The sequence below is a fragment of the Embiotoca jacksoni genome, unplaced genomic scaffold (assembly GCF_022577435.1).
Source record: "Embiotoca jacksoni isolate LCO1_2020_lvr unplaced genomic scaffold, fEmbJac1.0.p SCAF_36, whole genome shotgun sequence".
Lineage (NCBI taxonomy): Eukaryota > Metazoa > Chordata > Actinopteri > Embiotocidae > Embiotoca > Embiotoca jacksoni.
In genome coordinates this window covers 2389569-2416937 of record NW_027185388.1, presented here as the reverse complement: position 1 = coordinate 2416937, position 27369 = coordinate 2389569, and the positions used below count along the sequence as shown (strand labels likewise).

Sequence of the window (27369 nt, the reverse complement as noted above, 5' to 3'; positions counted from 1 at the left end):
TCTCCCCCAACCCCCCCCCCCCCCCCTCTCTCTCTCTCCTCCCGTGCTGTATCAGGACACAACTTCCATCTCTTCCCCTCTCTCTCTCTCTCTCTCTCTCTCTCTCTCTCTCTCTCTCTCTCTCGCTATTAGGTCATGTGTTGGCTCGGTTCAGCTCAGCTCGTCTAAGCGTTACCCTTCTAATTACTTTGTTTTATGACGTCCAACCAAGCGTGTCAAATCGCGGGCTAAAATTAAACTTAATCAGCGCAATCTGGAGGCTGGTAAACAGGCACCGGGGGAGCGTCTAATGCGAGCAGCTCCTTTCAATGAGGCCGGAACCACGCTCCGGAGCAGATCAAACTTCTCAGCACAGCGCGGTGCTGCAGTTTGGTGGCTGCGAAAAGACACAGCATGCTTAACGGTCTGTCTCCAATCTTGGATTTAGCAACGCAAACAGTCTGAAACACTTTAATTGCACTTCAAGTCGTTAGGATACACACGTGTGCTTTAAAAGGTTGTGTCACGCAACACAAAACGGCGTAAAGGACCGGCAGTGTGTGAAATAAAGTGCGCAGCTGACTTCAGCACCGCGGACAGCGCTCACTGGCACTGTCCGCGGTGCTGAAACGAGCTGTGCTGCTGTTTTTTTTTTTTTTTTTTTTTAACAAGCAATTCACTCAGTCCTGCATCTGCCATCACTTTAGCATGGCAACTTTCCAACTTGTCTTTTCCAGCACCAGTACGAAACAATATAGCCAGATTTTTTTTTTTTTTTTAACGTAACCTTTCAGTTAATGACCTATTTGGCTCCGATAAAACAACCTGAAGCACAATTGGATGTTCCACACTGTGAGTTTAGACTAAAAACTACTGCCTCGCGTTGAGTGCTTGTCATTAAATTATATTTAATTGTCTCTGTCTGTCAGCCACGGAGTCAAATTGCGCTTCTTTGGGCGGTTTTCTCTCCCTGTGTTTTGGAGTCTGTGTGGATGCGCCAAAGGGGAGCTTTGCGCTCTCGTAGGGGAGGGACGAACGAAGCCAAGTTCGGATCGTATCAGGAAGGAGCGCACCGGCAGAGCGAGGCAGACGGCACCAGGGGAGAGGCTCACGTTTTCAAAGCCATTTCACATTATTTCTCTCTCTCTCGTCGACTAAACAGAGTTCCTTCGGAGAAAAAGTGGACAAGGATCCCCAAACGACACGAGGGAGAGATGCAGCCTGTGCTGAGATGGACTTTGCTGCTTCTTCTCGTGGGTTTGAAAGCGCAGGGTAAGTGAGATTTAAGCCAGGTGTGGTTATACAGTGTATTCTGTAGACGTGATGCTCTTAGAGACACATGGTGATTCTGTAGTTTCGGAGAGTAGACGAGGAGACTGCGCGTGTTTGCGCATTCGTGTCTGACATTTAACTTGGAGATTTTTTATTAATTGATTTGATGGTTAGCGCGTTTGTCAATTTTTTTTTTGCCTGTTAAAAATCAGAACAAACAAGTGCTTCAGACTAGAGAGCTTTAAGAATATCGACATTTAGTCTCATAACTTTTTTTGAAAATGATTAAAAGGATCGTTAAAAGAATCAAACCATTTGTTTCAGCCTTTTGTGTTGAGAACTTTTTCTCTCATCTGGACAAACTAGGCCAACAAAATGAAATGCAGAAGAATCAGAGAAACAAGAAATTAATTTTGATGAATGCAAATTTTGTTTTGAGGCCAGAGTGTGATTTCAGGAAACATAAACAGATTAAAATGTGTTGACAGGATCTGTTTTCCTGTTTACAGACGTGAGTTAGGAGGTTATATGAGGCCTGTACCAGCATGGTTAATTCACAGATACGAGGTTTTTCAGTCAGCGAACTTTGTCGTCTGCAGGCTTTTGATAAAAACCCTTCTCAAAGCTATTTGTGTCTTTGGATAAATCTGATAACCTTGTTTTGTTTTAGCCCAGTTTTGGTACGAAGGAAAAGTTGTATTAACTTGTCATTTGTGTGACTGTTCTTGTCCTTTGTTGTGATAAGATGTGAATGAATTATTGTAGCTTCAGAGAGAAGATATTTTGTGATGTTATTTTGATAAAGCCTCATGTCTTCAAAAGGGGATAATTAAAAAAACAAAAAACAGCTGTGTTAACAGTTAACTTAAGTACATAGTGGTTTAAATGAAAGTTATGGAGGACACATACTTTTTAAACAAGACAGAAAGCAGCCTTGTCGGTGGAGAATTAGTTAAATGTGTAAATGAATAAGCAAAGAAGGAAAAGAGGAAGAGGGGGAATGAAGGATTGCTAGAAAGAAGACATGAAGGCAGGCAGGGAGGACGGAGAGAAGGAAGGAAGGAAAGATGAAGGACGGGGAAGGAGGGACGGGACATAAGGAAAGAGGAGGAAGGGCAGAGTGATGGAAGAAAAGGAAGGATGGAATAAAGTGAAGGAAGGGTTTGTGATTATTGAAATGCTGCCAGCGTCTTAATCACTGACCGCAGCTGAGCAGAGAACCGGGATCCGACCCGGAGCCACGTATGAACCACGCCGTGTTCATAGATGCAGACACGCTAATTATGCCGCAGCATTTCAAAGCAGTAATGTAAACATTTTGCTCCGAGGGCATAAATAGCAGCTATCTGATTCATGCACGGTGGCAGATAGACTCTCTCATCGTTTATCAGCCGGTACACACACACACACACACACACACACACACACACACACACACACACACACACACACACACACACACACACACACACACCACACACACACACAGTAGTTTGAGAGCCTAGTTTGTCCCTGAATCTTGTGTTTGTGAAAAGTTGTGAACCTGAGTCTCTGTCTGCCCGGGTAACTGATTTGAGTACACACTTCTGAAGACAAGTACACTTCTGGCAAGTTGAGTCATTTTGAGCACTTTTGAAGTGTGTGTGTTGTCTTTCAAACACCTCGCAGGCTTCGCTGTGGCTGAAATCCTCCAAAATCTACTCTGTTGTTGGGATTTATGAGTCTCAGTGCCCGTTTACAAATCCCAGCAAACAACTCCAACAAATCTCATGATTTCACCAATTCACAAACATTATAATAACTCTCAAATCTCCACATATAGTGCCGATTCTTTTCGATAATCCAAAACCAAAGTAGTGCATATATAAACATCTAAAAAAGTAAACATTTAAAGGTTCAGTGTGTAGAATGTAGGAAGATTTATTGTCAGAAATTTCAGGTTTTCATTCGTGTATAATCACCTTGAACTAAAAACAGATGTGTTTTTGTCACCTTAGAATAAAGCCTTCATATCCACGAGGACCAGCTCATCTTACGGTGTGTTACAGTCACGTTACGACAGTGGAGGAGGTTGGGGTGATGCAATCTGCAATCTCACCACTAGATGCCACTAAATTCTACTCACTGTATCCCTCCCCAATTTCACAAAGTTTCACTCCCAAATATGCGTACACATTTACCGGCTCTTTCACATGTTCAACAAATAGCGGTTTGCTTTACATGAATACCTTTTAAAATGACCTTCACATTTTCCTCGACAAATTACGTTCAGTAAGAAACATACTGTTACTTTTTTACACGACAAGGAAACATTCATATGGACTGTAATTTCAGAAACAAGAAAACAAATGCTAAATATTTAATGTCACTGTATTTCATTTGTTTCCCTATAACATCCAGTCGTGGCACCAAATCCGGAGTATTTTCATGGTTAAGTTTTAGTCATCTCAAAGCACTCAGTGAAAATTCAAGAACGATAACACAAATATGAAGCACACCATTTTTAGGAGTCACTATATAAAATGCAGGGAACTTTGTATGAACCCTGCTGCTGTCAAAATCTTTTACAACCAACCATCCACTTGGACCTCCTCACTAAGACCTGTGTAATGTCTGGATGCCCCAATCCTGGTTTAGTCAAAATATTGCCACTGAATGTAACTGAGTTCATACGTAATATTATTTTGCAAGGCCAGTTAGTAGTATTTAAACATATCTTGTATGAGACACGGTTAAACTACAAGTGGATATTAATAAAATGAGATGCAACTCCCCGCGCAAATTAAAGTGATGATTTTACAGCACACAAATTCAAGCATGCTTCTTCTGTTTCAGTGCGAATTTCCAGCCAACTTTGGGAAACATGCAGTTCAGCATTCAGTTTGGACCACACGAATGTATTCAATCAGCCACATAGGAAGTTTGCACTGCTTGGAGACTGAACATTCATTATTCTAAAGGTGTGTGGTCATCATCAAAACTGTGACATCACATCCTGTCTTTGGGGGCTGAGTGTGTGTGTGGCAAACAGAAAAGCTCAAACTTTTGGCAGCGGTTTTATTCATGTATACAAACAATGAACAGAAAGTGTAAAGAGCATGTGTGCACACACACTTCCCAGTTTGCTTCTGGTGGTTTTAAAAATGTGCTGCTTCTAATGTGTGATTTCAGCCTGCAGGTACAGTGAAGCCACACTGATGTCCCTCGTAGAGCTGCTCTCTGAATGTATTTGAATGCATCACTGACGATCCGGTCAGTGAACTGTAGTGATGAGGTGTGTGTGTGTGTGTGTGTGTGTGTGTGTGTGTGTGTGTGTGTGTGTGAGAGAGAGAGTGCAGCTGTGCTGTAACAAGGCTTTTATCACAGTAGCATTTATAGAGCAGAACACAGAGACGAGGGGGCGTGGCTAAACACGTACTGAGTCACATGAATGTGTTTCGAGCGCCTCACGCTGCAGCTCGCCTCGCATCTGCCGACTTTCACGGACGCTCAACCTGTTCTTTAGAGTTCACAGTTTTACATAAGATGTCACATTGCTTCATTTCTTATAAAAAAAAAAAATGTTTCGTTCAAGTTATCAACAAAGCATAAGTAGATTATTTTGAGAATTCAAATTTCCCTTTTTTCCAAAAGCATATTGAGTTGACTCGTGTAATGTTCGACAGGAAGCATCGATCATCCCTAATGTTGCTCACTCTGGTTGATCCAAGGTGAAGATGACATTCCCACCAACCTCCGGAGAAAGAAATACGGCAAATTGTCAAAGGACAAAATGTACATTTTCAGATGAGAAAATCACCATTGAGATATTAAACTACAAAGGTTGAGTGATTCTCTGCCATGAAGGATATTTAAATTCATGCAACCCACTTCTTAGTGAGCTCGCCTTGAGGGGGAATTTCTATTAGTTCTGCTCATTTTGAGGGTAAAAAACACGTGACAAATACGTGTGCATTCTCGTGTGAAAGTCATTTGACCTTTTTATAGATCTATCGGTGTGCAAAAAAAAAAGAAAAAAAAGGTGTAAGAAAGAGTGAAGAACCGAATGAAACACAGATGTTTGTAGGTTTTTGCAGGAAACAGTCGTGGTAAGAAAAAAAAAACGGCAACCTTCTGCCGTCAAAAGAATCAGACGCGTATCATCCTTTTTTTTTTTTTTTTTTTTTGCCATTTACCGGACACACACACACACACACACACACACACACACACACACACACACACACACACACACACACACACACACACACACACACACACACACACACACAGCGTGATCCCCGCTCTACCATCCAATCTTTTCTCGCTCTTTGCACCTGTCTCCCACTTCGCCCGTGACTCCAGGGCACCCGCTCACTCACAAATCTCCCAGGTTTTGTTGCTGTCATCAGCTTTCTGCTTCATCTTGCTCGGTTTTATCTCTGTCCCCCCCCCGCCCCCCCCCTCTCTGTCTCTCTGTCTCTCTCTTTCTCTCTTTCCTTTTCCTCTCCCGTTTAATCTCCGTCAGTTAAATTCAGTTCATTTCAGCTCAGGGAAACAAACAGCAGAGCGTTTCAGCCACTACTTCCTCTCAGGGTTTACCATATTCACATTGTAGATGTTGAAGATGAACTCTTTCTCTTTCAGCCCCGCCTCCGTCTTCCTCTTTCTGTCTTCCTCACTCTCCTTTAAAAGCTTCTGTGAGCTCAGGGGAGAACGAAAGCTAAATGCCTCTCTTCCACTCGCTTTTCACACATGCCATAAAATGTTCTCCTCTTTTCCATCACTCATTATCGGTCCTTTGCTCCCCCCATCTTCCTCACAATGCTCTTCATCATTTGCCTGAATGGCCCTGATCTCCAGGCCGACCTCTTCTTTTTGTTGTTGTTACAGTACTCAGGTTGATCTCCAATCCTGTATTAAATTTCTCACGGGGTTTTATATTTGAAGCAACTTGCTTTCTAAGTGAGTTTTGACATCTTCTGCACATTTACTTTAATAATTGATGCTGTGCTTTTGGGTACATTAAATGTACATGCTGCTGACCTTATTTAAATTCAATATTGTTTGAAAAAAGAAGTCCTATGAAATGACACGATCTGAATCCATATGTGTTTACAACTGGCAGGTGTAACTATTGAGTAGGTAACAGATCCAAGTGACAAAGTAATGTTAGTAAATTAGTTAATTAAATCAACATTAATAATGCCGTCAAATTGTGCAATTTAAACTGTGAAATCTTTGAATTTAAATTATACGACATAGTTAATAGGAACACGTGTAATTTTTTCCTGCTACAATCGATGTGTCTGCTAAAGAAAAAGGAGAATTATCTGACTGCTTGGATTTTGTTGCTGAAACTAACTTGTTTTTCGTGATGGTTTATTGAAAAAACTCTAATAACGTCGTCAGTTTTGATGTCACTGGTAGATCTTATTAACTCTGGCAACTAGTCAATTAATACATTTTGGGAGTTGGTTGAAAACTTGATTTTAGTTGCATCCAGAATTGTGAATGAGGTTTTAGTTATCTTTAATTATGCAGCTAGTTTGAGATTTGGTCTCCGGCTTTGGAGGAAACAGTCGATTACTCCTCTCTGTAGTTACCAGAGCAGATAAATAAGTGATTCATTAGATTTGTCTTCTCTACATCTCCAAGTGGAAAAAAAAAATGCAGTTTGAACAGACAATAGCTGTCTGAGATTTAATTAACTGCCAATTGCAGAATGGTTACCTTGGTTGGTCTTCAGTGGATAGCTCGTTGCATTTGTAACCATAATTCGTGTGTGTGTGTGTGAGTGAGTGTGTGTGTGTTTGAGTGTGTGTGTGTGTGTGTGTGTGTGTGTGTGTGTGTGTGTGTGTGTGTGTGTGTGTGTGTGTGTGGGAGGGGGGGGCGTAAATATGATAAATACAGATGAAAGTGGGGAGAACCTGTGGCTCATTTTCTGTTAAAATTGTTTATTTTATGATTCTCAACATGAAATACATCTAATCATGTATAAATACACACGTGTGTGTGTGTGTGTGTGTGTGTGTGTGTGTGTGTGTGTGTGTGTGTGTGTGTGTGTGTGTGTTTGAGTGTGTGAGTGCAGGACACGGTTGTGATCAAAGAGCTGGTTTAGTGAGTGGACGTGGAACAGAGAGCAGCTCTGCCTTTGTAATTAACTAACAAGCAGATGGAGCACCATGACAGGCCTCTAGTTCAAAACACATTATGTTTTCATGAACGTTTCCTTCATTCCTTCTATTCTTCCTTGGTTCCTTCCTGACATTTTTCCATCCTTGTTTCGTTGCTTCCTTCCTTCCTGCCTTCCTTCCTCCCTTTCTTCCTCCCTCCCTTCCTTCCTTTTCTATTCTACCCTTGAGCTGCTACAAAAAGCACTGCTCTCATTGTGTCAGAGAGATTGCATGTAGGCATGTTATTTTTTCTTTTGCCAAATGTCGATCAGATGTGTGTTTGGTGTCATCACGCTCCCTTTAAACTCTATTTAGCATAGCATTAAAACATGCTAAGCAGCTACCAGACAGAAAGCTATGAAGTCTGGATTCCTATAATCTTCTGACTGACATCTTAAGACGGCTTTGCTTTCAGCCTCTCCTCTTCCTCTTCCTCTTCCTCTTCCTCTTCCTCTTCCTCTTCCTTGTTTTCCTCGTGTCGTTCTCTTCAGATGGCTGCCATCAGGAGTTCAACACCAGCTGGGTTCCTGGTATCACTGTTGTGTGCATGAAGAAGGTTATCTTGTGCCTTTGAGGAGGGGATCTTGATGTAATAGGGTCAGCACTGTTTCATCATTTGGATTTTAACATCTTCCCCAAAGAAGTCCGTTTTAATTAAGAGATTTTTCTCTTATCTATATCCCAAACTCAATTTAGCTGGTTTTAGTCAAATGAGGAGAGTATTTAAAATGATTAAGGGGAAAAACAGTGAAACGTTAAATCTTCTGGTGTCTTTGAGGTGACTAAAGTTCTTGAAAGTTGCCAGCATGGCAGATGTCTTTGGCTTTCTGCTGTCTTTTATTCTTCGTGTTCGTTTGTACAGTTTTAGTTGTTTCTGTCTTGCTTTGTCTTGTTTTTTTCTCCCTCTCCTTCCGGTCCGGTCTCTCTCTTATCTTCTATCCTCCATCCAACAACCTTGACAGCTGCCTCGCAGAGGAAAACGTGGTATTGATCTCGATATTTATAGAGAGGTGATTGGGAGTGAGCGGGGTTTCTCCGTGACAACTCTGAGAGCACTTGGGGGGGTCCTGAAGGATGAAGAGTGACTGATCATCCTCACAAGCTGCAGGCGTTATGAGGGATGTGAGTCAGTTAGCTTCAAGGCAGCAAACTGTGTGGGGAACTTTCAAGCTGCCACTTTGATATGGTTCACTTTTAAAACTTGCGCTGCTTACACAACAGTAACTGGTTCATCATGTAGCAAGTGCAGTTTTACTGTTTTAATCCATCACCTTTATGGGTTGTAACCGTCGACTGGATAAAAAATTGTTGATGTTGTCTATGGGTCTGAAAAATCGCCAATGAATTACAGTTAAAGTGTAACACCGCTGAGGCCCACTCGGGGATAGCTCCAAAAACAAAAATCTGGCTTTAACAGATGCTGATTCAAAAAGCATAAATTTCTGTCTTTGAATACAAAGTAAAAAAATATTTTTTTTTGTTATAATTTTATTATCTAAATGAGCTGGGAGGGAGCGAGCGGTGGATCTGACTCAATCTGATTTGAAACCCAAGGATAGTAAGTCCCGCCCACCCATAGCTGTAACCTGGCTGCACCACAGGCATGTCAATCAAACAGACACGCCACCACAAAAACGACTTTATGAGGGTTCTTTTTTACATGGACCACCAGAAAACTAATAAGAAGGAGCGACAAGCCACGATAACTTGTGGAAAAATGTTATTGATTTTGAATTTTATGAGAAGTTGAATGGGAGTCTATGGAGCTGGTGGTTTTCGGAGCCAACCTCTAGTGGCCCTCTTGAAATACACTGTTTTCTTTTGAATTCCTTGTATGTAACCAGGTGACCTGATTATGGTAGGAATGGCAGACTGCCATTATAGCAGAATTTGCTTTTATTATATTATTTCAAATTTGATGCTGATCAATTTTGGATTAATTTCGCAACAATGAAATTCAAAGTATTTTGAATTTGTTGGGGGAATTCATAGTTTTTACGTTGAATGATATAATAGCAATAATGATAATAATACTATATATAATAATAATGAGGATATTGTGTAAAGAACAGTTTATAATGCAGAAAGAAACTTGAAGAAATGGTGGCCTCTTTCTATTCTTCACCTGTACTAAAAAAAACAAAAAACAATTTCATCTTCTGTCCTCAGAATACTGTCTGCAACTCTTCTGCACTATGTTAAAATAGCTTGCTGTGTATATTCCATTTGGTAGACATACGGATATTGTGCCTCTGGCCTTCTTGGTCTCTTCCTGGATAATTAGTAAATGAGGCTCTTTATATCTTAACTAGAGCACTTCAACTGCAGTCCCGCCAAATAAATACTTAAAAATAGGTAAATCGTAATAAATCACGTCATGAGGATGAATATTTACAGCTCCCAACACCTACCACTCTATATTTACCATTATTCCGGAGAAGAGACGAGGACATGCTTGTCACTGTGTTTCATGTTCATTTAGATATTACATTTGTATTTGACTTTAAATGGGATTCTATTCTAGGACGTCTTGGATATGGTAATACCTGTTCACAGAGCTATAAGCAGACAGAATTACCTTTGAGGCTTTTAAAGTCATACACCCAATAGTTTGTTTACTCCTTTAGGATTAACTGCAGTTGTTCAATAATGAATTCAGGTCACTTCAGCGGCTTTCTGACCATGACTCTTTGGATGTTACTGAAGCAGGTTAAATCCACTGCTTCCATGTTTCACTGTGCATTAAGCTTTGACCTTGAGGCTGAGCTGACCTCTGGGAAAATATATGCATCTTCTGCAAAGAAATGTAACCATAGTAACGATGCATGCTTGACACCAACATGGCTCAATGTGATAACATGCTCTGAACAGTGTTCAAGTTGATTAAGTTGTTGGAGAGCAAAAAAAAAATTGTGAGCGTGTCCACTGTGGTGCTGGATTTTGTCAGAAAAACTGCCATTGAGCAACCGGGTATCACAGCAAAACGCGAAATAGCCACGCTTTGGACTGTCTAGGCGTGAAAGTTACACGTTTTCCTGAAGTGGAAGAAAATGAAACCTACTGCATGCGTAGAGCCATGTGATTTACAGGAAAATAAAACTTTTAACTAAAACACTTGGTTGGTGTTACTAAATAAGGACGTGGTTGGGGTTAGGAAAAACATCTATCTCAACCCCTCATACGCAGCCGACAATGGTGATAGTGAGGCTGAAATAACAGGCAATAATACAGGCAAAGAGAGATATGGGAAATATTTTTGCAACTTAAATAGACTGCCATATTGGGAAGGTATGTATTTAAAATTATTGTTGACAATGAGGCATGAGTTTAGCAGAGCATCTTGACTTGACTGCCTGAACTCGCTGAAAGATTTCTCTTCATTAGTGTAGAGTTTAGTTTCTTGCCACCTGAGAATTACTGCAAGTTCGATTTTCATTCTTTTTTTCTTGCCCTGTTTCTACACACCAGTTCTTGAGGCAAATATCTGTCTCTTTAGATGCTAAATGCTCTTCTAAAAGAAACAAAGTTCAAATAAGGCTGAAAGTATCAGAACAATAAAATTGTGAGCCAGACAGCGAAACAATAGAGTCGATAAAGATCTCAGTGGGTCTCTTGAGTAAAGGTGCCGGAATTGAAAAGGTCTCATGGTTAACTGAACTAAACTGAAATAAATTGAAGCAGACAGACCACAATTCTGGGGTCAAAGGTCAGTGTTAGGTATCCGTGTCCTGAATTGAATGAGGAACTATTTACCCCCCCCCCCTTCCCATATTCCCTGTGAAAGCAGTGACTTTAAATTAATTTTATCATGAAAAATGTAGGAAAGGAGATTTTTCATGACCATTCAAACTGGACATTGACTTTCATACTTAACATCCTTCAATAATTTTATCTCAAATTCTCCAACAGCTTAAACGTTATCTCACCGCACAGACTTGGTCAAAGTGGACTTTTCACTTTGATGATCTGAGCACAGAAGCTGCAATCTGAAGAGACCTCTTTAAAGACGATTCATCAAATATCATAAAACATTAGTTCCACAAACTCAAAAGACTTATTGATGTGTATTTTGCTGTCGGCTCCGTATTAAAGTTATTTGTGACATGAGTTGCGAAGAATTTAGCTTTGAGGACTGTAATTGATGATCAATCACTGTTGGTCTTTCAGAGTTTCGCTGAACTTGCAAGATTTTTTTTTTTAATTTTTTTTTTTATATTATTATAAACTATTCTTTGTTCGGTCACTAATCGCCCTTTCTTCCCTTCTCTTCTTCGTCTCTGCTCCCTCAGACTGCTTCTCCTCCAAGGCGGAGGACCGGCTGTTCAGGAAGCTGTTCAGGCGGTACAACCAGTTCATCAGACCGGTGGAGAACGTCTCTGACCCCGTCACCGTGGAGTTCGAGGTCTCCATCTCGCAGCTGGTCAAAGTTGTACGTTGTTGCACACTTCCCAAACACACAAACATACACAACACCTTGTTTTTATAAGTATGTGTGATGCAAAAGTGCATCCTCTTAACAGTATCTGACAGTCTGCGTGAACTGTTAGGCGTCTTCCCACGAGCATCTTCATCCCATTTTCTACCTTTGAAACAGAAAAGCTAAAAAGATAATCTGCGGAACGAGAGAAGTGAAAGCGAAAAGTGAATGCAGTCTTTATTTAGTCTGTTCGATTTCACGGATTCTGAAAATGTCGCACAGCACTGTTGTACACTGCTGTTTTGCTTTGGCAATGTTAAGTTTAAGGGGGGGGGCAGGTTGGGGTGCTGCACATTCACCAGTGAAAAGAGGTTTTTCAGCTGTGAATGGAGATCCTCAGATTAAGGAGAAATTGCCTGCAGGAGCCTTTTCTTTCCAAACCGGACTGATATGTAGCTATATCTGCTAGCTCGGCGAGGTGAGATTAATCTAAAGGTGAGCGTGTGGATGTGTGTGTGTGTGTGTGTGTGTGTGTGTGTGTGTGTGTGGGTGCATTGAAATGGATGTTTCATTATGTGTGTGTGTGTCTGTGTGTGTCTGTGCACACTTTTATTTTCTGTGTAAACAGGATGTGGCGGATGCAGTTCTGTAGGTGGCGAATGTAGAATTGGAGGAATCAGAAGTACTGCAAATTAAAACTGAAAAAGGGATGATAGAAAAGGGTCGAGAGACAGTGACATCTGTGACCTCTGCATCTGTTATTAACATGCTCACAGTCGACCTTTACAATCAATCAACTTCAGCTCGAGAGGACAAAGATCAGACAAGGAATTCCATTTATTTAAAAAACAACAACATTGTGGGTATTTATCCGCGGCTATATTTATTCTTTCTTTTTTGTGAAACTCCACCTACATTTTGCTTTTATAGTTTTTCCAGCTGCTGTATCAACACACGTAAACACACACAGCTCTCCTGGCTAACAAGCTCTCTTCCTTCTTTGTGTCTCTGCAGGATGAGGTGAATCAAATCATGGAAACCAATTTATGGCTCAGGCATGTGAGTACGCGTCCACACACACAAACACACATCAAAATCAGCACGTATGAACTATTTCATTGACCTGACTCCATCTGTGGGTGACGTGTGTTTGCACATATCTATACATAGCAAGCACACATCAGTAAGGGTCTGATGCCCTCTCTCTCCCTGTGTGTGTGTGTGTGTGTGTGTGTGTGTGTGTGTGTGTGTGTGTGTGTGTGTGTGTGTGTGTGTGTGTGTGTGTGAATGTCGTACATCACAGTAAGAATAAAAGAGACGGCACGAGTGAAGAAGAAAACAAGGATATTTCAGGGAGACACTTGAATGCAATCAGCTGGTGATCAATGTGAGAAGTATGGTCAGTCATGCTCTGCCTTTCTTCAGATCTCCAGCAGCAGAGCCTGAACTCCTAACCTCACACAGCCAGCTGTTCTCCCAAATAACATTTTGTCTCTGTCTGCCTCTCGGATACCCTCTAGCTGTTTCCTCTTCCCCTCCCCCCACTCTCCATCCAACCCAGTATCGAGGCGAAGCGTGAAATAGACACATCGGTCCACAACAGCAAAATGTGAAATAGACACGCTTTAGGTTGTCTGGGCGTGAAAGTTACACATTTTGAAAATGTGAAACTTACACACACATAAATGTCATGTAATGCTGGATCATGTGACACAGGATGGTTTTTTTAGCAGTATTAGAAGGTGGGTTGGGTGGTTTGGTGTCATTTGTCACACTGCCATGTGAAACGAGGAGATTTCACCATGTGCTTATTTAGTAACCTCAACCGCTTGTTTTAGCCATAAACTTCATTTCCCTGTAAATCACTTGGCTCTAAGCATGCAGCAGGCTCCATTGTTGTCCTCTACAGGAAAACGTGTAACCTTCACACCTAGACAGGGCAAAGCGTGGCTATTTCACGTTTTGCAGTGATACCGAGTTGCTCAATCTGTATTTTCCTTCAAAACAAACTTCATACAAACATCCTCATTGTTGCTTTTTTAAACCAGCGACTGATTGCTCCACATGGACAAACATTTATTGGATTCTGATGTGATTCATTTGCGGAAAAGATGACGCTGCGATCCCCGAGCTCTCCAATTTAACTACATTGAAAAGCCTTCCAGAGGCTGTTGTTATTTGTTTGTAATGGCTGAGCTGTTTATTTACAACAAGGCATCACTAATGAGAAGCTGTGTCAACACCGCAGTCACTGATAAAGCCTCTGGATCACAGCCAGTGGGTTTACGGTGGAAGACCCCCCTCGATGAGTTTATATCGCAGCTGTTCTGCAGCACCGCTGCAGAGGATTCGGTACACGACAGTGTTAGTGTAAAGTGCTTCTAAATTTGTTCGCTTTATGTTCCTTTAAACTGAGCTCCATTGACTACTTGCAATTACAGACAATCTCTGTATTTGGCACGGACTCTTGAAGTCAGCCATCTTTGGCACGCTGTAGAACACAACAGGTGTTCACGACACAGCAGATGAACATTTTAAGAAGAACTTCTTTGACTCATTTAACAGTGAAAAATATATATTTTAATAGATAGATAGATAGATAGATAGATAGATAGATAGATAGATAGATAGATAGTAACATTATTAATCCCCAAGGGGACATTTTTTTGCTACAGCAGCATTTATAGATACAGGAAAGAAATAAAATAACAGTAACAAATATTAACTATAAAAATGCACAGAATAGAATAAAATAAAATAGAATAATTAAATTAAAACTAACTAAACAATAGTGCAAAGTTTTTTTGTTTTTTAAAATATTTAAACAACCAAGAAAAACAGACAACAGACAATGGTGTTATTGTTGTGTGATGGATTTTGCCAGAGGTGAGTAATTGTACAGTCTTATTGCAGTGGGCAGGAATGATCTCCTGTATCAGGAATGATCTCCTGTATCAGGAATGATCTCCTGTATCAGGAATGATCTCCTGTATCTGGAATGATCTCCTGTATCTGGAATGATCTCCTGTATCTGTCCTTGTGACAGCGGAGCTGGAGGAGTCTTTTGGAGAACGTCCTCCTCTGTCCCTGCAGCAGGTGGTGGAGAGGGTGGTCAGGATTATCCAATATGGATAATAGTTTCCTCAGCGTATAACACCTATAACACCTTTATAACACCTTCTTCCATCTTTTCTCTTTAATCTGTATCTTCTCATTTCATCCCAGTGACTTCCTTGATTTTATTGTTCGTCAGTTTACTTCTTTTATTTCTCATAACCAGTTAATATTAATCAGGTATTCTGAGGGATGACAGGAACGTTATTTAGGTGGGAACGAGAGCTGAACCTCATGTTTCAAAGCAAGTACACATCAAAAATTAGATAGGCAGTAAATCTAATAATTAAATAGACTGCTAAATAAACTTTAAATTTGTTCTGATCTATATAAAAAGTCAAACTAGCCTTGTGAAAATAGTTAGACCAAGCTCTCTGTTAATTAATACTATACTGCATTCAAACTAAAATACCCATTAAACACACCAGTAGGTTTCAGTGAGAGTATTTTTTTTTTCTGCCATAACCTATACATCTGAACCAATCAGGAATGACATCTCCAGCCATTCATAATGTAAACATCTCTGGATAGATAAATGGAAAAGCCAGCGTAGCAAGAAGTGATAAATGAAACAGCTCCCAGGTCGTAACTGGGCATTAATCCACCTCGCTAATGAATGAATTCATCTTGAATGACATGCAAAAAGCCAAGACTAATGGATCTGCAGCTCATGAAATGTCACCCACAGGTATGTTGACAGAATAACAAGTGGAGGAACTCATCCTTTATTTCTGTCGGAGAGGTATTTGCTCATAAACACCCCCTCGGTCTGAGCAGCTCTTTATTTGACTGTTGTAGACGTCTTACAGAATTATTTTCTTATTGAAACGCTTGTAACTTTAATCAGGAGGCGTTGCGTCAAAAATAATATATTTATCAGAAGCAAGCGCAGATGTGAATGAAAGCCTTCTGATGCTCAGTGAAATTTGTGTTTTCTGTCTTAAGATATTTTTTCTCTGTAATATCCTCTTTTGGCTCTACTGTAAAACATCAAAGGAAGTTCTGCCTGCAGTATAAATATGTTTTTCAAAATATTCCCAGAAAGGCGGCTGTCTCCAGTGACTAATACTGTCTGCAGCGTACAATGCAAAACATGGCTGACTCCCCGGTTTGCTCAAAATGTTTGTTTCTTCCTCTCCTCCAGATTTGGAATGACTACAAGCTGCGATGGATGCCGGTGGAGTTCGACGGGATTGAGTTCATCAGAGTTCCTTCAAACAAGATCTGGAGACCCGACATTGTGCTCTATAACAAGTGAGGCTGTCAACATCATTACCGTCATAATTCAGTAGCAAAGTAAGCATCACCTTTTTGCTATATTTATAGTAATAAAAATGATAATAATAAACTAGATTTGAATAGCACCTTTCATACAAGAAATGAAGCTCAAAGTGCTTTACAGAAAGAAAATTACATGAAGTGCTTATCATAAAAACAGCATGTAAAGGAACATAAAAACATGTGAAATATAATTTAAAAATAAGAAAAAAATAAATTAAAACACAAAACAACACATTCATAAAATCTTAAAAAAGCAGAACTCAGTTTAAAGACGCAGTAGTTCAAAGTGTTGGCAAGTGCAAAAGAGCTTCAGGTGTAGCTCGTTAAAGGCTAAAATAAAGAGATATGTTTTAAATTTTATTTCAAAATTATTTGCTGAGCTAGCTCCCCTGATATCTACAGGTAGTTTCACAGCTTGGGAGCAAGACTGACAAAACCAGCATCCCCGACCAGAACCTCCAATAAGCCCGCAGCAGATCATCTCTCAACTTTTTGTTTTAGCTTCTTTCAGCTCATTGTTTTGGATTAATGGACTGCAACTTTACTGTTTTGGTGTCACCTTAAGTCTCTCTCATTAACCAGCAACAAGAAGTTTTCATAAAAAAAAATAAAAAAAAACAATCCATCCTAAACTCACTGCCCTTCCCGGCACCCAAAAAAAGAGAAATTGATCCACTAAATGTGCCGCGTGTGCTTTGGTGAAAATGGAAAAAGCTGTTTAAAACAGATACTAATGTGGCTCAGAGTAAACAGGCAACTATTCTCCAACACATAAACTGTAAAAACTCAGGCGATGACATTTTTCTTCTCTGCTCAGAGCGCGTTAATCTCACGGGTAATTCTGAAAAGCATTTACTAAAAAAAAACAAAAAAAAACTTTTGTCAATCCGGTATGTGAATTTGGGTTATCAAAAATATTACATTAATGGTAACCGTTTTTGAAGCACAAATGTCTTTTATATCTTCAGCTGCTACAGTATGTCACAGACAATACTGTGATTACAATGAAATATGCTAATGTGACTGTCTATTACTCAGGGAGAGTTTTTTCTCTGCTTTATTATCTCAATTTCCGTTCACTTTATTGTGGAATCTTTCTACTTACAATAGTGGCTGATAATGTAAATCAAAGGCAATTTTGCCTTTCACCGAAACACGTAATGCAGCTGCATACATACAGCTTCATTGTCCTCTGCTTTTTAATCCGGATACACAACCTCACATTTGATCCTCTCTCCTTTCTTCTGTGCTTCGCTTTCATTTTCTCCTCGCCTCTCCTCTCATTGTTTGACATCTCTGCCTTCCTCTAACCCCTTGGTGTCCTTTTCAAAACACATATCTTCTCATACCTTACCTGCCATGGGAATACATCTGACCGCTTGTACATACACACGCCTCATACACAGTGCTGTTGGGGATTTCCTGGTGGAGGACAAGACCAAGGCCTTGCTGAAGTTTGATGGTACTATCACCTGGGTTCCTCCGGCCATTTTCAAATCCTCCTGCCCGATGGACATCACCTACTTCCCCTTTGACTATCAGAACTGCTCTATGAAGTTTGGCTCCTGGACTTATGACAAAGCCAAGATTGACCTGGTACTTATCGGGTCCAAGGTCAGTGTTTGTGACTGTGTTCCAGTCCGGCGTCACTATTATCTATTTCATTATTCTTCTTTCTTTCTTGCCTGGCAAACTACTGTCTACAATCCAGTTAGATGAGGCATGTATATGAGTCATTATTTTTGTAATTAATTAAAGGGCCCCCCCCAGCAATTGGACTGCAGATGGAAATTAGCTAGTAGCTAAATCTGGTACAAAGCAATTTTTTTCCTTTTGGGATTAATGTATTTTGTAAATGGTTCCTGTTGCATATAGATCTAATAAACTAAACTAAACAAAACAATTTCACACTTAAAGCTCAGTTCATAATAATGGATAGCTCTGTTGAGACAAACAGTTGGATGATGTCTTCTGGAAGGTAAAGTTTTAGAAAATAACTTTGGTGATGCCACGTTTATGTTTTTGTCCAAATTTATCAGAAGAAAAACGGTAAAAATACAAAATCATAAGCGCATTATATGAATTTACAGGGCCTTTTTAAGAATGGTAAATTAACCCTAAGTGTTGTTCTGGTGGTGAATCATTGTAAAATTCAGTTTTAAGATTTTTAATCCATCTCCTACAGGTGAACCTCAAAGACTTCTGGGAGAGCGGCGAGTGGGAAATCATCGACGCTCCCGGCTACAAACACGATATCAAGTACAACTGCTGTGAGGAGATCTACCCGGACATCACCTACTCCTTCTACATCCGACGTCTGCCCCTGTTCTACACCATCAACCTCATCATTCCCTGCCTCCTCATCTCTTTCCTCACAGTGCTGGTTTTCTATCTCCCATCTGACTGTGGAGAGAAGGTCACGCTCTGTATCTCCGTCCTGCTCTCCCTCACTGTGTTCCTGCTCGTTATCACCGAGACCATCCCCTCCACATCGCTGGTCATCCCGCTCATTGGAGAGTACCTGCTCTTCACAATGATCTTCGTCACACTCAGCATCGTCATCACCGTGTTCGTGCTGAACGTGCACTACCGCACGCCAATGACCCACACGATGCCCGGTTGGGTGCGCTCGGTGTTTCTCAAAGTGCTGCCGAGGATTATGTTGATGCGGAGACCGATTGATGAAAACAGCAAGGCTGGGGGGTTGGACAGCAGTGGAGAGGCAGGAGGAGCTGGAGGGGGAGGAGGAGGCGGAGGAGCAAAAGGAGGGAAGAAGCGGAAGAATAGCTTGATGCAGGTAGGTGGTCCCTATCACTAAACATCTGGTCCAGCTGAGCAAGGCTCTCACCCAAGTGTCGTAAACACACCCGCTTATCAAACCGGTATCCCGACAAAACGTGAAATAGACACGCTTTGGCCTGTCTAGGTGTGAAAGTTACACATTTTCCTGTAGTGGAAGAAAATGAAACCTACTGCATGCGTACAGCCAAGTGCAAACACCTTTTTTAAAAAATTTTTTTTTATCCTTTTTATCGCAGGTCATTTAAGTCGAGAATCGAGAAAAATGTTCAGTAATTACACACAGACGGGTTATCACAAACAACCGTCATGGTTGAAAGTGGTTGAACTTTGAACTCCGCAGCAAATCATAAAATCCGTGTACACAACAAGTTTCTGCTCTTTCAGACCCCAAACTTTTACCGTTTTAGTTCATTTTCACTCCTCTTAAATCGTAGGTTTGTGGCTGTCAGTGAAGGAGCTCCAAATATTCACTGTACACGACTTTCTTAACACCGAACAGAACGCAGACTGTTGGAGAACATTTAGCATTTAGAAAGCAGATTTTTGTTTTGTTCAGAAGCTGCTGGCGTCCGAAAACAGAACTGACCGTGAGAGACGGTGAGTGTTGGACTTACTGGACATTCACCAGGTGGCTAGAAACAGGACTCTGAACGAACGTGAACGTCCTTCTGTGCCTGCTGGATGTTTAAACAACCGTTAGCTGGCGATGGTGGGTGGTGCTCCTATAGGTTACAGAAACTAGTTTGAGAAAGTTATAAATTCAGTTTAGTTCCATAGCTAGGTGGTTCTGGTGGGCTTCCTTCAATCAATGAAGACAGATGCAGGCTTCGATCATACGCTAGTTTCAATTCCCTCTTCGGCAAAAGCATTGTACAACGTATCTCTCTGTGCGGCTGATGATTCCTGCCTATTTTCTGAATTTTTTTGGTGCAGCTATAAAATTTAATTACCTTCAGCTTCAGTTGAGTTTATTTAAAATGCATCTCACCTAAAGAGTCTCTCTGTACGTGCAAAATGAAAGCATGACATCCGGTATGAGGCTTTACATTTTTTTTTACATTTTTATATATATATTTTGTAACAGAAAGTTTCCTGAAGTGAAACTCAAAATATATTCCTGTGTAAAACGTATTCCCCCTTCTGGGAAGCAAACCTTGGCTCAGTATTTCTAATGTTTTTATAGCTACCTTGTCAGACCGCACAACTGTTTTCTCTCTTCGTCTACGTTTCACCTCGGGAGCTAACCGTTAGCTTCCTGCAAGTACTGCCAGGTCTATCCAATAAAATAATTATTCCTACTGCTAGAGAATTTCAACTCAAAAAAATGTACACTGTGTGATTCAATAACTTCTTTACAGCCAATATTGAGAGCTGAGGGGATGTACTTATTCAAAGTTTTAGTTTGGAAGAGGTGTCTCCGCTAAGACCCCACAGATGAGTTCTCCTCTGCAGCCGTTGCTCGTTTCCCAGAGATCCCAAATCTGGGAAACGAGCAACGGCTACAGAAGAGAAATCATTACCAAACAATGTCAAGTGTGAGGTAAAGACGAACGTGGAACTTAATATGAACTCTGACTTACGGTCCTCAGCAGGTCGGAGGAGGATCCCTCAACTGTCTGGAGTTCGGGGACAGCCAGCTTTCGTCCGTGGAGGGCTGCACCGGAAAGAAATGCCCGTGCCCCTGCCAGCATGGGAAGGAGACCCCAGGAACACCGGACTCTGGGAAGATGTCACGTCAGCTGAGCCACCAGAGCATCAACACCGTGGTGGCCTTTTCTGTGGTGTCACCTGAGATCAAACAGGCCATCGAGAGCGTCAAGTACATCGCTGAGAACATGAGGAGCCGCAACAAGGCCAAAGAGGTGAGTCACGGTTATTTAACTTCAGCTAACCACCGTGAATGTCAGTGGTTAAAAATTGAATCGAATTCAAGATTAAAGTCTGGAGCTTCTGCTGTACTAAAATCACTCGAGGTGTTAGTTTGTTTTTAAATTATTTCAGTGAAGTTAGACACAATCCTTGTCAGTAAACACCTAGGTTTCGAGCCAATGGTTCGCTCCATAAGGAACACACCGACGTTGCCGTCATTATCGGGCCTTTCCTCTGCAGTCTGTGGGTTTGCAGTGGTTCGGTGTGACGCCGGCTCCGGAGGACGTCATCTCTGTCACCTGCTGGTTGTGACTGAGATTAATGATCCTCCAGGCTTTAAGGAGCTCCCCACAGTGTTTGTCTGTTGACTGTCCTTCACACTGCTGGGAGTCAGAATAGAAAACTCATTTTGAGCTCCGACATCTTGCATTTGCTAAGATCATGTCATGGTCAACGCAACTTGGATATTAATCAGATTATAATGGAATGATATGCAAACTCATTTTCAGATTGGGCCCCTGCAATTTGCAATTTGAGTGTATTCAATAGTGCCAATTACATTTGGGGAAACTGGACGTGTTCTCTCTTCAGCATTTCATACGTCAAATTAATGTTTTTTTTTATTAAGCAATAGGCAAACACAAACACAACTTAACACCACTGACATTCATATTTGTTGCAGTAAAATTGGCCTGCATTTTAATTAGAACTTGAAATGAGCTGTGAAATGAACTTTGTTGAAATGAATGTTATTAGTTCAATCTGCAGTTGTCCTGCTCTCCTCCATGTAATATGCTGAATTGAATTCCAGCCTATAAATAAAATGCAAATAGTGCAGTTATTTTACTTTAAGTACAGTTTGACCTTTGCTTCACCATTTTAGAAAATAAATTAGTTGACATAACTTTGGATTCATGTCACATAGGAAATATGATATTCCTGTGTTTGTTTTTATACTTTCAATAATTGTACAAGCACTGTTAGAAAGAAAACACACAGCAAGCATCATGCATAATGCATTTATGTAAAAACACTCCATACTAATAAACTCTGTGTTGAGCTGTGCTGTAATTTCTTTGCAGCATTGTTTCAAAAGTCTCACCTGCTGCGAAGTTAACAATACTGCAAGTTAAAACCAAATCATTCTAGATTTGAGCTGAGAGCTCTCCCTCCTCTCTCTGTGTCAGTTATAAATACAGTGGGTGAAATCTCCCAAAGGGGGGAAAAGGAGCCTTTGATATGCAAAAATTCGTGGCTCAATCAGCTTTGTCAAAACGCCGGTCGCTGCTTCTGACGCTGCGGTTTGAATGTAATTATCATAGTAATTTCTTCCTGTGTAAATGATGTATACATTTTTATGTTGACTTACGAGAAATGTTCAAACTGTTTTCTCTTCTTTCTTTTTGTTTTTCCTGTCTCCCCCCCCCCTTTTCCCGTCCTTGCTGCGTAATCCTTACCTCACCCCATCGACTCCTACAACCTCGAACCCACTGAGACTCCGAATCCCCCGTTTAACTCTCACCGCGCACTCCTCCTCACCTGCTTTAAAAAAAAAAAAAAAAAAAAAAATCTCTCTTCACTGTTCATGTTTCGTTTATCACCACTGACACTGTCCTCTGTCTTCTCACATCTTGTCATTTTGTCCCATGCCTTGCTCGCAGGTGGAGGATGACTGGAAGTACGTTGCCATGGTGATTGATAGAATCTTCCTTTGGGTGTTTGTGACCGTGTGCGTCCTGGGAACGTTGGGTCTGTTCGTTCAGCCTCTTTTTGGCTTCTTCTCGTAACTGCCAACCGATCGGGGTTCCCCGGCAACCCGTGTCGACCGATCCTCAACAAGTAACTAATGAACTCTCAGTTCTCAATTGACAAATCAAGAGTTTTGAGTCTTAAAGCACTATTTTGTGTGCTGGTTTTGCCTCCGCAGGTTGCAGAGAGCAGTAACGAAGAAGCAGTTAAGTTAAGCAAAAAAGGTTTCATGTTTTCAGACTGGCTGGTAAACTGCATAAAAGATACAAAGGGTGTAAAGCCTCATTTTTATTGTCTTTTAAAGGCTTATTTTACCCCCAAATTAATACGTAATACCTAAAAAAATTGGGGTACTGCACCCTTTTGTTGGATAATGTTTACAGTAAAAAAGGGATGATATAGTATCTTAGTAGAAAATGTGTTCTTTTAGCTTTCTCGTCCATTTAAAGAAAGAAAAGTTTTTTTCATTATTATTATTTATAGTCCAAAGTTCACATGAATTAAATCTGTTTTACCTGGTATGTCTATCTTTCTACTACACATATTTCCATTTTAATCAATGAGCTAAATTAAGATGCAATTTAATATATCAAATAGGTGATTTAAATGGAGCTCAGCCGCACTAAAATAGCATGAATATCATTCCAGTCAAAAGCTGAGTTGATGGTCACTGCTACTCTGAAGTGTTATAGAACTCACAGATGACCAAACAGAGTGCAGTTACTGCAAGCAATGCAAAGACAGAATGTAATAACTGCATGGCTGTAGGAGCCCAGTAACTACAGCTTTCAATTCAATTCAATTTTATTTATATAGCGCCAAACCTTAACACAGGTTATTTCAGGGCACTTAACAACAGTAAAGACCTTACAAACAACTTTACAAAATTGGACAGAGGAACCCAACAATTCAACAATTCCCACGTAAGCGACCAGGAAGGAAAAACTCCCCTTTAAGGGAGAAAAACCTCCTTTTAACAGGAAGAAACCTCAGACAGAACCAGGCTCATGTAAGAAGCTTTGTTTGGTGCTCGGTTCTGTAGCTAATACAAATTTGACATGCTGCTTTCATGACAGTTCAATTTTGTTACATGATACAGCTGTCAAAAAGTTACATTCAGGTTCTGACTCGATTTTGCCCAAATATGTAATTAAAAGTGTTGATTGCAGCATGCTTGGGTGGAATCAAAACTTGTCACATTCGGTCGTCCTTCAGGACTGAAACCTGAACGTCCAGCAGACGTTAGTGAACTGGGAACTTTGCACATCCAGTAGACATGATGACACCAACTATGTACCACACTGAACTGAACCCTGCAGCAGTTCTCCTCTGAGCTGACTGATGACTGTCATCCCAAGTCGGATTCATCAAGCTTCTCACTGTCAGAGCCAATCACACTGATGCATCTTTCTTTTTGGTGTTATTTCCAATTAGCGTCTAGACTTCTGACATCCTTCGCAGTGTCTTTTATAAATATGGCCAGGCTGTTCTTCTTTTTCTAATTAGAAACCATGTGTTTATAAATGTTCCCTCTGATTAATATTCCACGAGGTAATTGGTTGGCCTGGTAGATACTGGATTTTAAATGATACTTAATTAGTCGCTCCTGAAATAGCGTTATATCTATTAATTCATGGGAGGATTCTGTCATCCAATTCCATGGCTACGAATTGAATATTTTTGTTGTCAGTTCTGATTAGGTTTACTATCAAATGCAAATATGCAATGCAACAAACATGCATGACAGAAATTTTGATTGCTTTGACCGAGGGTGGGAGATATTAATAGCATTAATTTGCTCAATTTATTTTTGTGCAATTTGAAAAAAGTCTTAAGTGCAAAATCAAGATATGTTCCTCCACTGGTGTCTTTCATACATCACCAGCGATAGCAGTGAGAAATAGATCTCTGGATTCACGACAGTAATGTAAGCTGTCGCTGTTTCACACATTGAACCCTGATGTTGATTCCTGTAAGATTGCAAACAACTCATAATGCAATGCTACACAAGTACTCTCTCCATTGAATAAAAATGTCTGATGTTGTGAACACATCATTTTCAAGTCCTCAAATGTACAGTGACCCCTTGTTTTTCAGTTTTCAGGAAAAAACTCTTCTATTTGAACCAGTGTGGTTGAACATTTAGATAACACACTGCAAAAACTTCATAACGAATGAAAAAGATAGATGCAACCTGTTTGTTTTAATTTTATCGTTGAATATTCTTTTATATCTTTGCCCATCAGCGTTGCTTTATTTGATTTAAACACACAACGACACCTGTTTTGTAACTGTTTGTTACTGTTTCTGCAGCTACAGCGCCGTTGTTCTTTTGCTGTTCTTGCACAAATAACAAATTATCCGTAACAAAAATCAAAGCTTAATATTTTGTCCATCTCTATTTTAATGACAAACACATCGTCCACAGATTAAAGCACTACAAGGATTCTGCTTAATTTACTGAATTTCATTCATCCCCAGTTCATATCTGTTATGTTTTGATGCATCTGAAAAGCACAGCTCATGCTGAAAGGAGAAAATATGTTTGTACAAATGATCTTTGCCTTTCTTTTGTCTGACTGTCTTTGAATTTAAAATAAATGCAGTATTTCTTCAATAGATGTGAATAGCTTTTACTTTTAGATGTTTTATATATGTAATAAAAAGAAATCATGAACTATATTACACATAAATATTTCATGACCCTGGGTGATTGCTTTGATATTTGTTTTTCTATTTCTCAACAAAAACAGCAACCAGAGATATAATTAAACCTCCCGTTGAAATGTGTAATTAAAATCTGGACATTTAGTGCTGTTCAAACTAATTTTTTTGTGTTAAGACAAAATTAATCATTATGCATGATATTTTTACATAATACATTTATCAATCAAATGGGTTGATGTTGCAGCTGCACTGGCAGAGACCATTGTTGCAGGCTGCCATGAGTCAGTAATTATAAGCTATTTAGCATATTTTATAATAGAAGACATTAATTTACCATTGCACTGTTGTTTTCTGTTTCAGAATATCTATTATTTAGGCTTTATCTGCTACTATTTTGTTTTTCTGAGATCTCACTGACAAGTGGAGAGTATTTACAATACAACCATGGTGTAATGTTGCACGGCAATAATTTCAACACAGATGGCAGAGAGCAGTGAACATATAAGAGCCTATTTCTCTCAATTGTGAAAAATTGCAGCAAACTCAAAATTATGACAATTGAATAGAAAGGGTGAAAATAGGCTACTGCAATATTTTTGTGATTTTAGACCAGAGACTGTATATAAAAGTGGACATAGCTTCCGGTTCCAAAAAATAAGGCCGATGTGGAAGTGCCTTAAACTGCAATACCACCGAGTGCCACTAAAGGTTGTCTCCAAAAAGCTCAATAGATTCGACGTATGTTGAAAAATCCTCCCGAGTTGTTCGGACACTCCTGCAATATACGAAATGACAATGCTGTTCTGTTTTTTTTTCCCTCCTTTTCCTGTCTGTCTGTTCTGTTTCTTTTTTTGTTTTGGTGAAAGCCCAGTTTGGGTAACCACAGATTATCTGAACTTCACTGATGTATTTGTCCTCCTTCTCCTTTGTCTTAGTATGCTCGTTCTGCATCCGATGGTGGAGGTTAACCTCAGTTTTTGCTCCAGTGGGTGGTGAGAGTCAAATACTAAATATTGATCTGTGTGTGGGGGTGAGTTCGGTAAACTTGGATGCTGAGGCTCCGATATCCTCCTGGGTGAGTTTGATGTTGCGATCCCTTGCATTAGTGTGATCTGTGAAGGCTTCTACTTCCTGTGCTTCCAGGTGTTATCTGTTACCAAGAAACACTCTTTACAGACCGAACCCAGCCAGGCATACTGCTGTTGAATTTTGAAGGGGCTGATCCTCTCAGCTGGAGGTTGAATCCTTCTTATTCTTCTTCCTCAAACCAAAGAAGTAGTGGATTTGAGTGCTTCTGTTTTTTCTCTAGTAGCCTCTTGTGCTCCTTCAGTTCTTCTTTTGGCTGAGCGTTTTCTCTCTGGAAGGCTGGATTGACTTCAGTCTTGACCTTGGTGGCAAGCTTGAGATTGGCTGATCTCAGTCCCTCCAGTCTTAATTTAGGGCTTTGCAGCTCCAGTCTCAGAAACTCACGGGTCAGAGACTCTCTCTGATTCCACAGAGACGTGCTTTCTTTCATTTCTGTTTTTAGCCCTATGGTGAGGTTAACAACCTTCCTTCCCGACGGGCAATATGGAGCTCTTCATCCTCGAGGTTAACCTACAGTACCCTCAACTTGTGGACTACATCCTTATTTGTCATCTCACCATCCTTCAGCTGTTTGGCACACTTGTTGAACCCTCAGGCTGAAAGAGTTTTAATGCCACAGTACTGTTATAGTTTGTTTCTGGTGTGTCGACTTTTGAGAAGTGTTGAATGAGTGTTGAAGAGTTGCTGCTGTGTTCATGATGATGTCAGAGGATGCCCTCTTATGGCTCACAGCTTCAGTCTTTGCTGGTACCCTGTTCATATTAGCTCCACCACTCTGATGGGCACACTAATCACAGACCATTGGGGTGTCTAAGTGTGATAGCGTTGTAGTAGTTCCAACAATGACAGCGGTGGTAGAGTTTTGGTGCACGTCATTGGTAAATGGTCAATGCCGATTGGTTAAAGGCTGCTTTAAATGTCTCAAAATTAATCATCCGTCATACAAATGTAAACACAGTCAAACTATCAATTACATGT

The 27369-nt window shown here is 40.4% G+C and overlaps 1 protein-coding gene across 2 annotated transcripts; it reads left to right on the top strand.

Annotated features, from left to right (window-relative positions):
- The first annotated feature begins 1053 nt into the window (after nt 1–1053).
- On the top strand, nt 1054–25255 carry chrna6 (cholinergic receptor, nicotinic, alpha 6). 2 transcript variants are annotated; one of them, XM_069165925.1, is made up of 8 exons: nt 1054–1251; nt 11696–11835; nt 12838–12882; nt 16082–16191; nt 17625–17832; nt 18404–19015; nt 20613–20882; nt 22551–25255. In XM_069165925.1, exons 1-8 carry the CDS (start codon nt 1194–1196, stop codon nt 22674–22676), a joined length of 1569 nt encoding a protein of 522 aa, XP_069022026.1. In that variant the 5' UTR covers nt 1054–1193; the 3' UTR covers nt 22677–25255. The 2 variants fall into 2 exon arrangements, with proteins under 2 accessions (XP_069022026.1, XP_069022025.1); XM_069165924.1 differs by having other exon boundaries at nt 20610–20882.
- The last annotated feature ends 2114 nt before the right edge of the window (nt 25256–27369 follow it).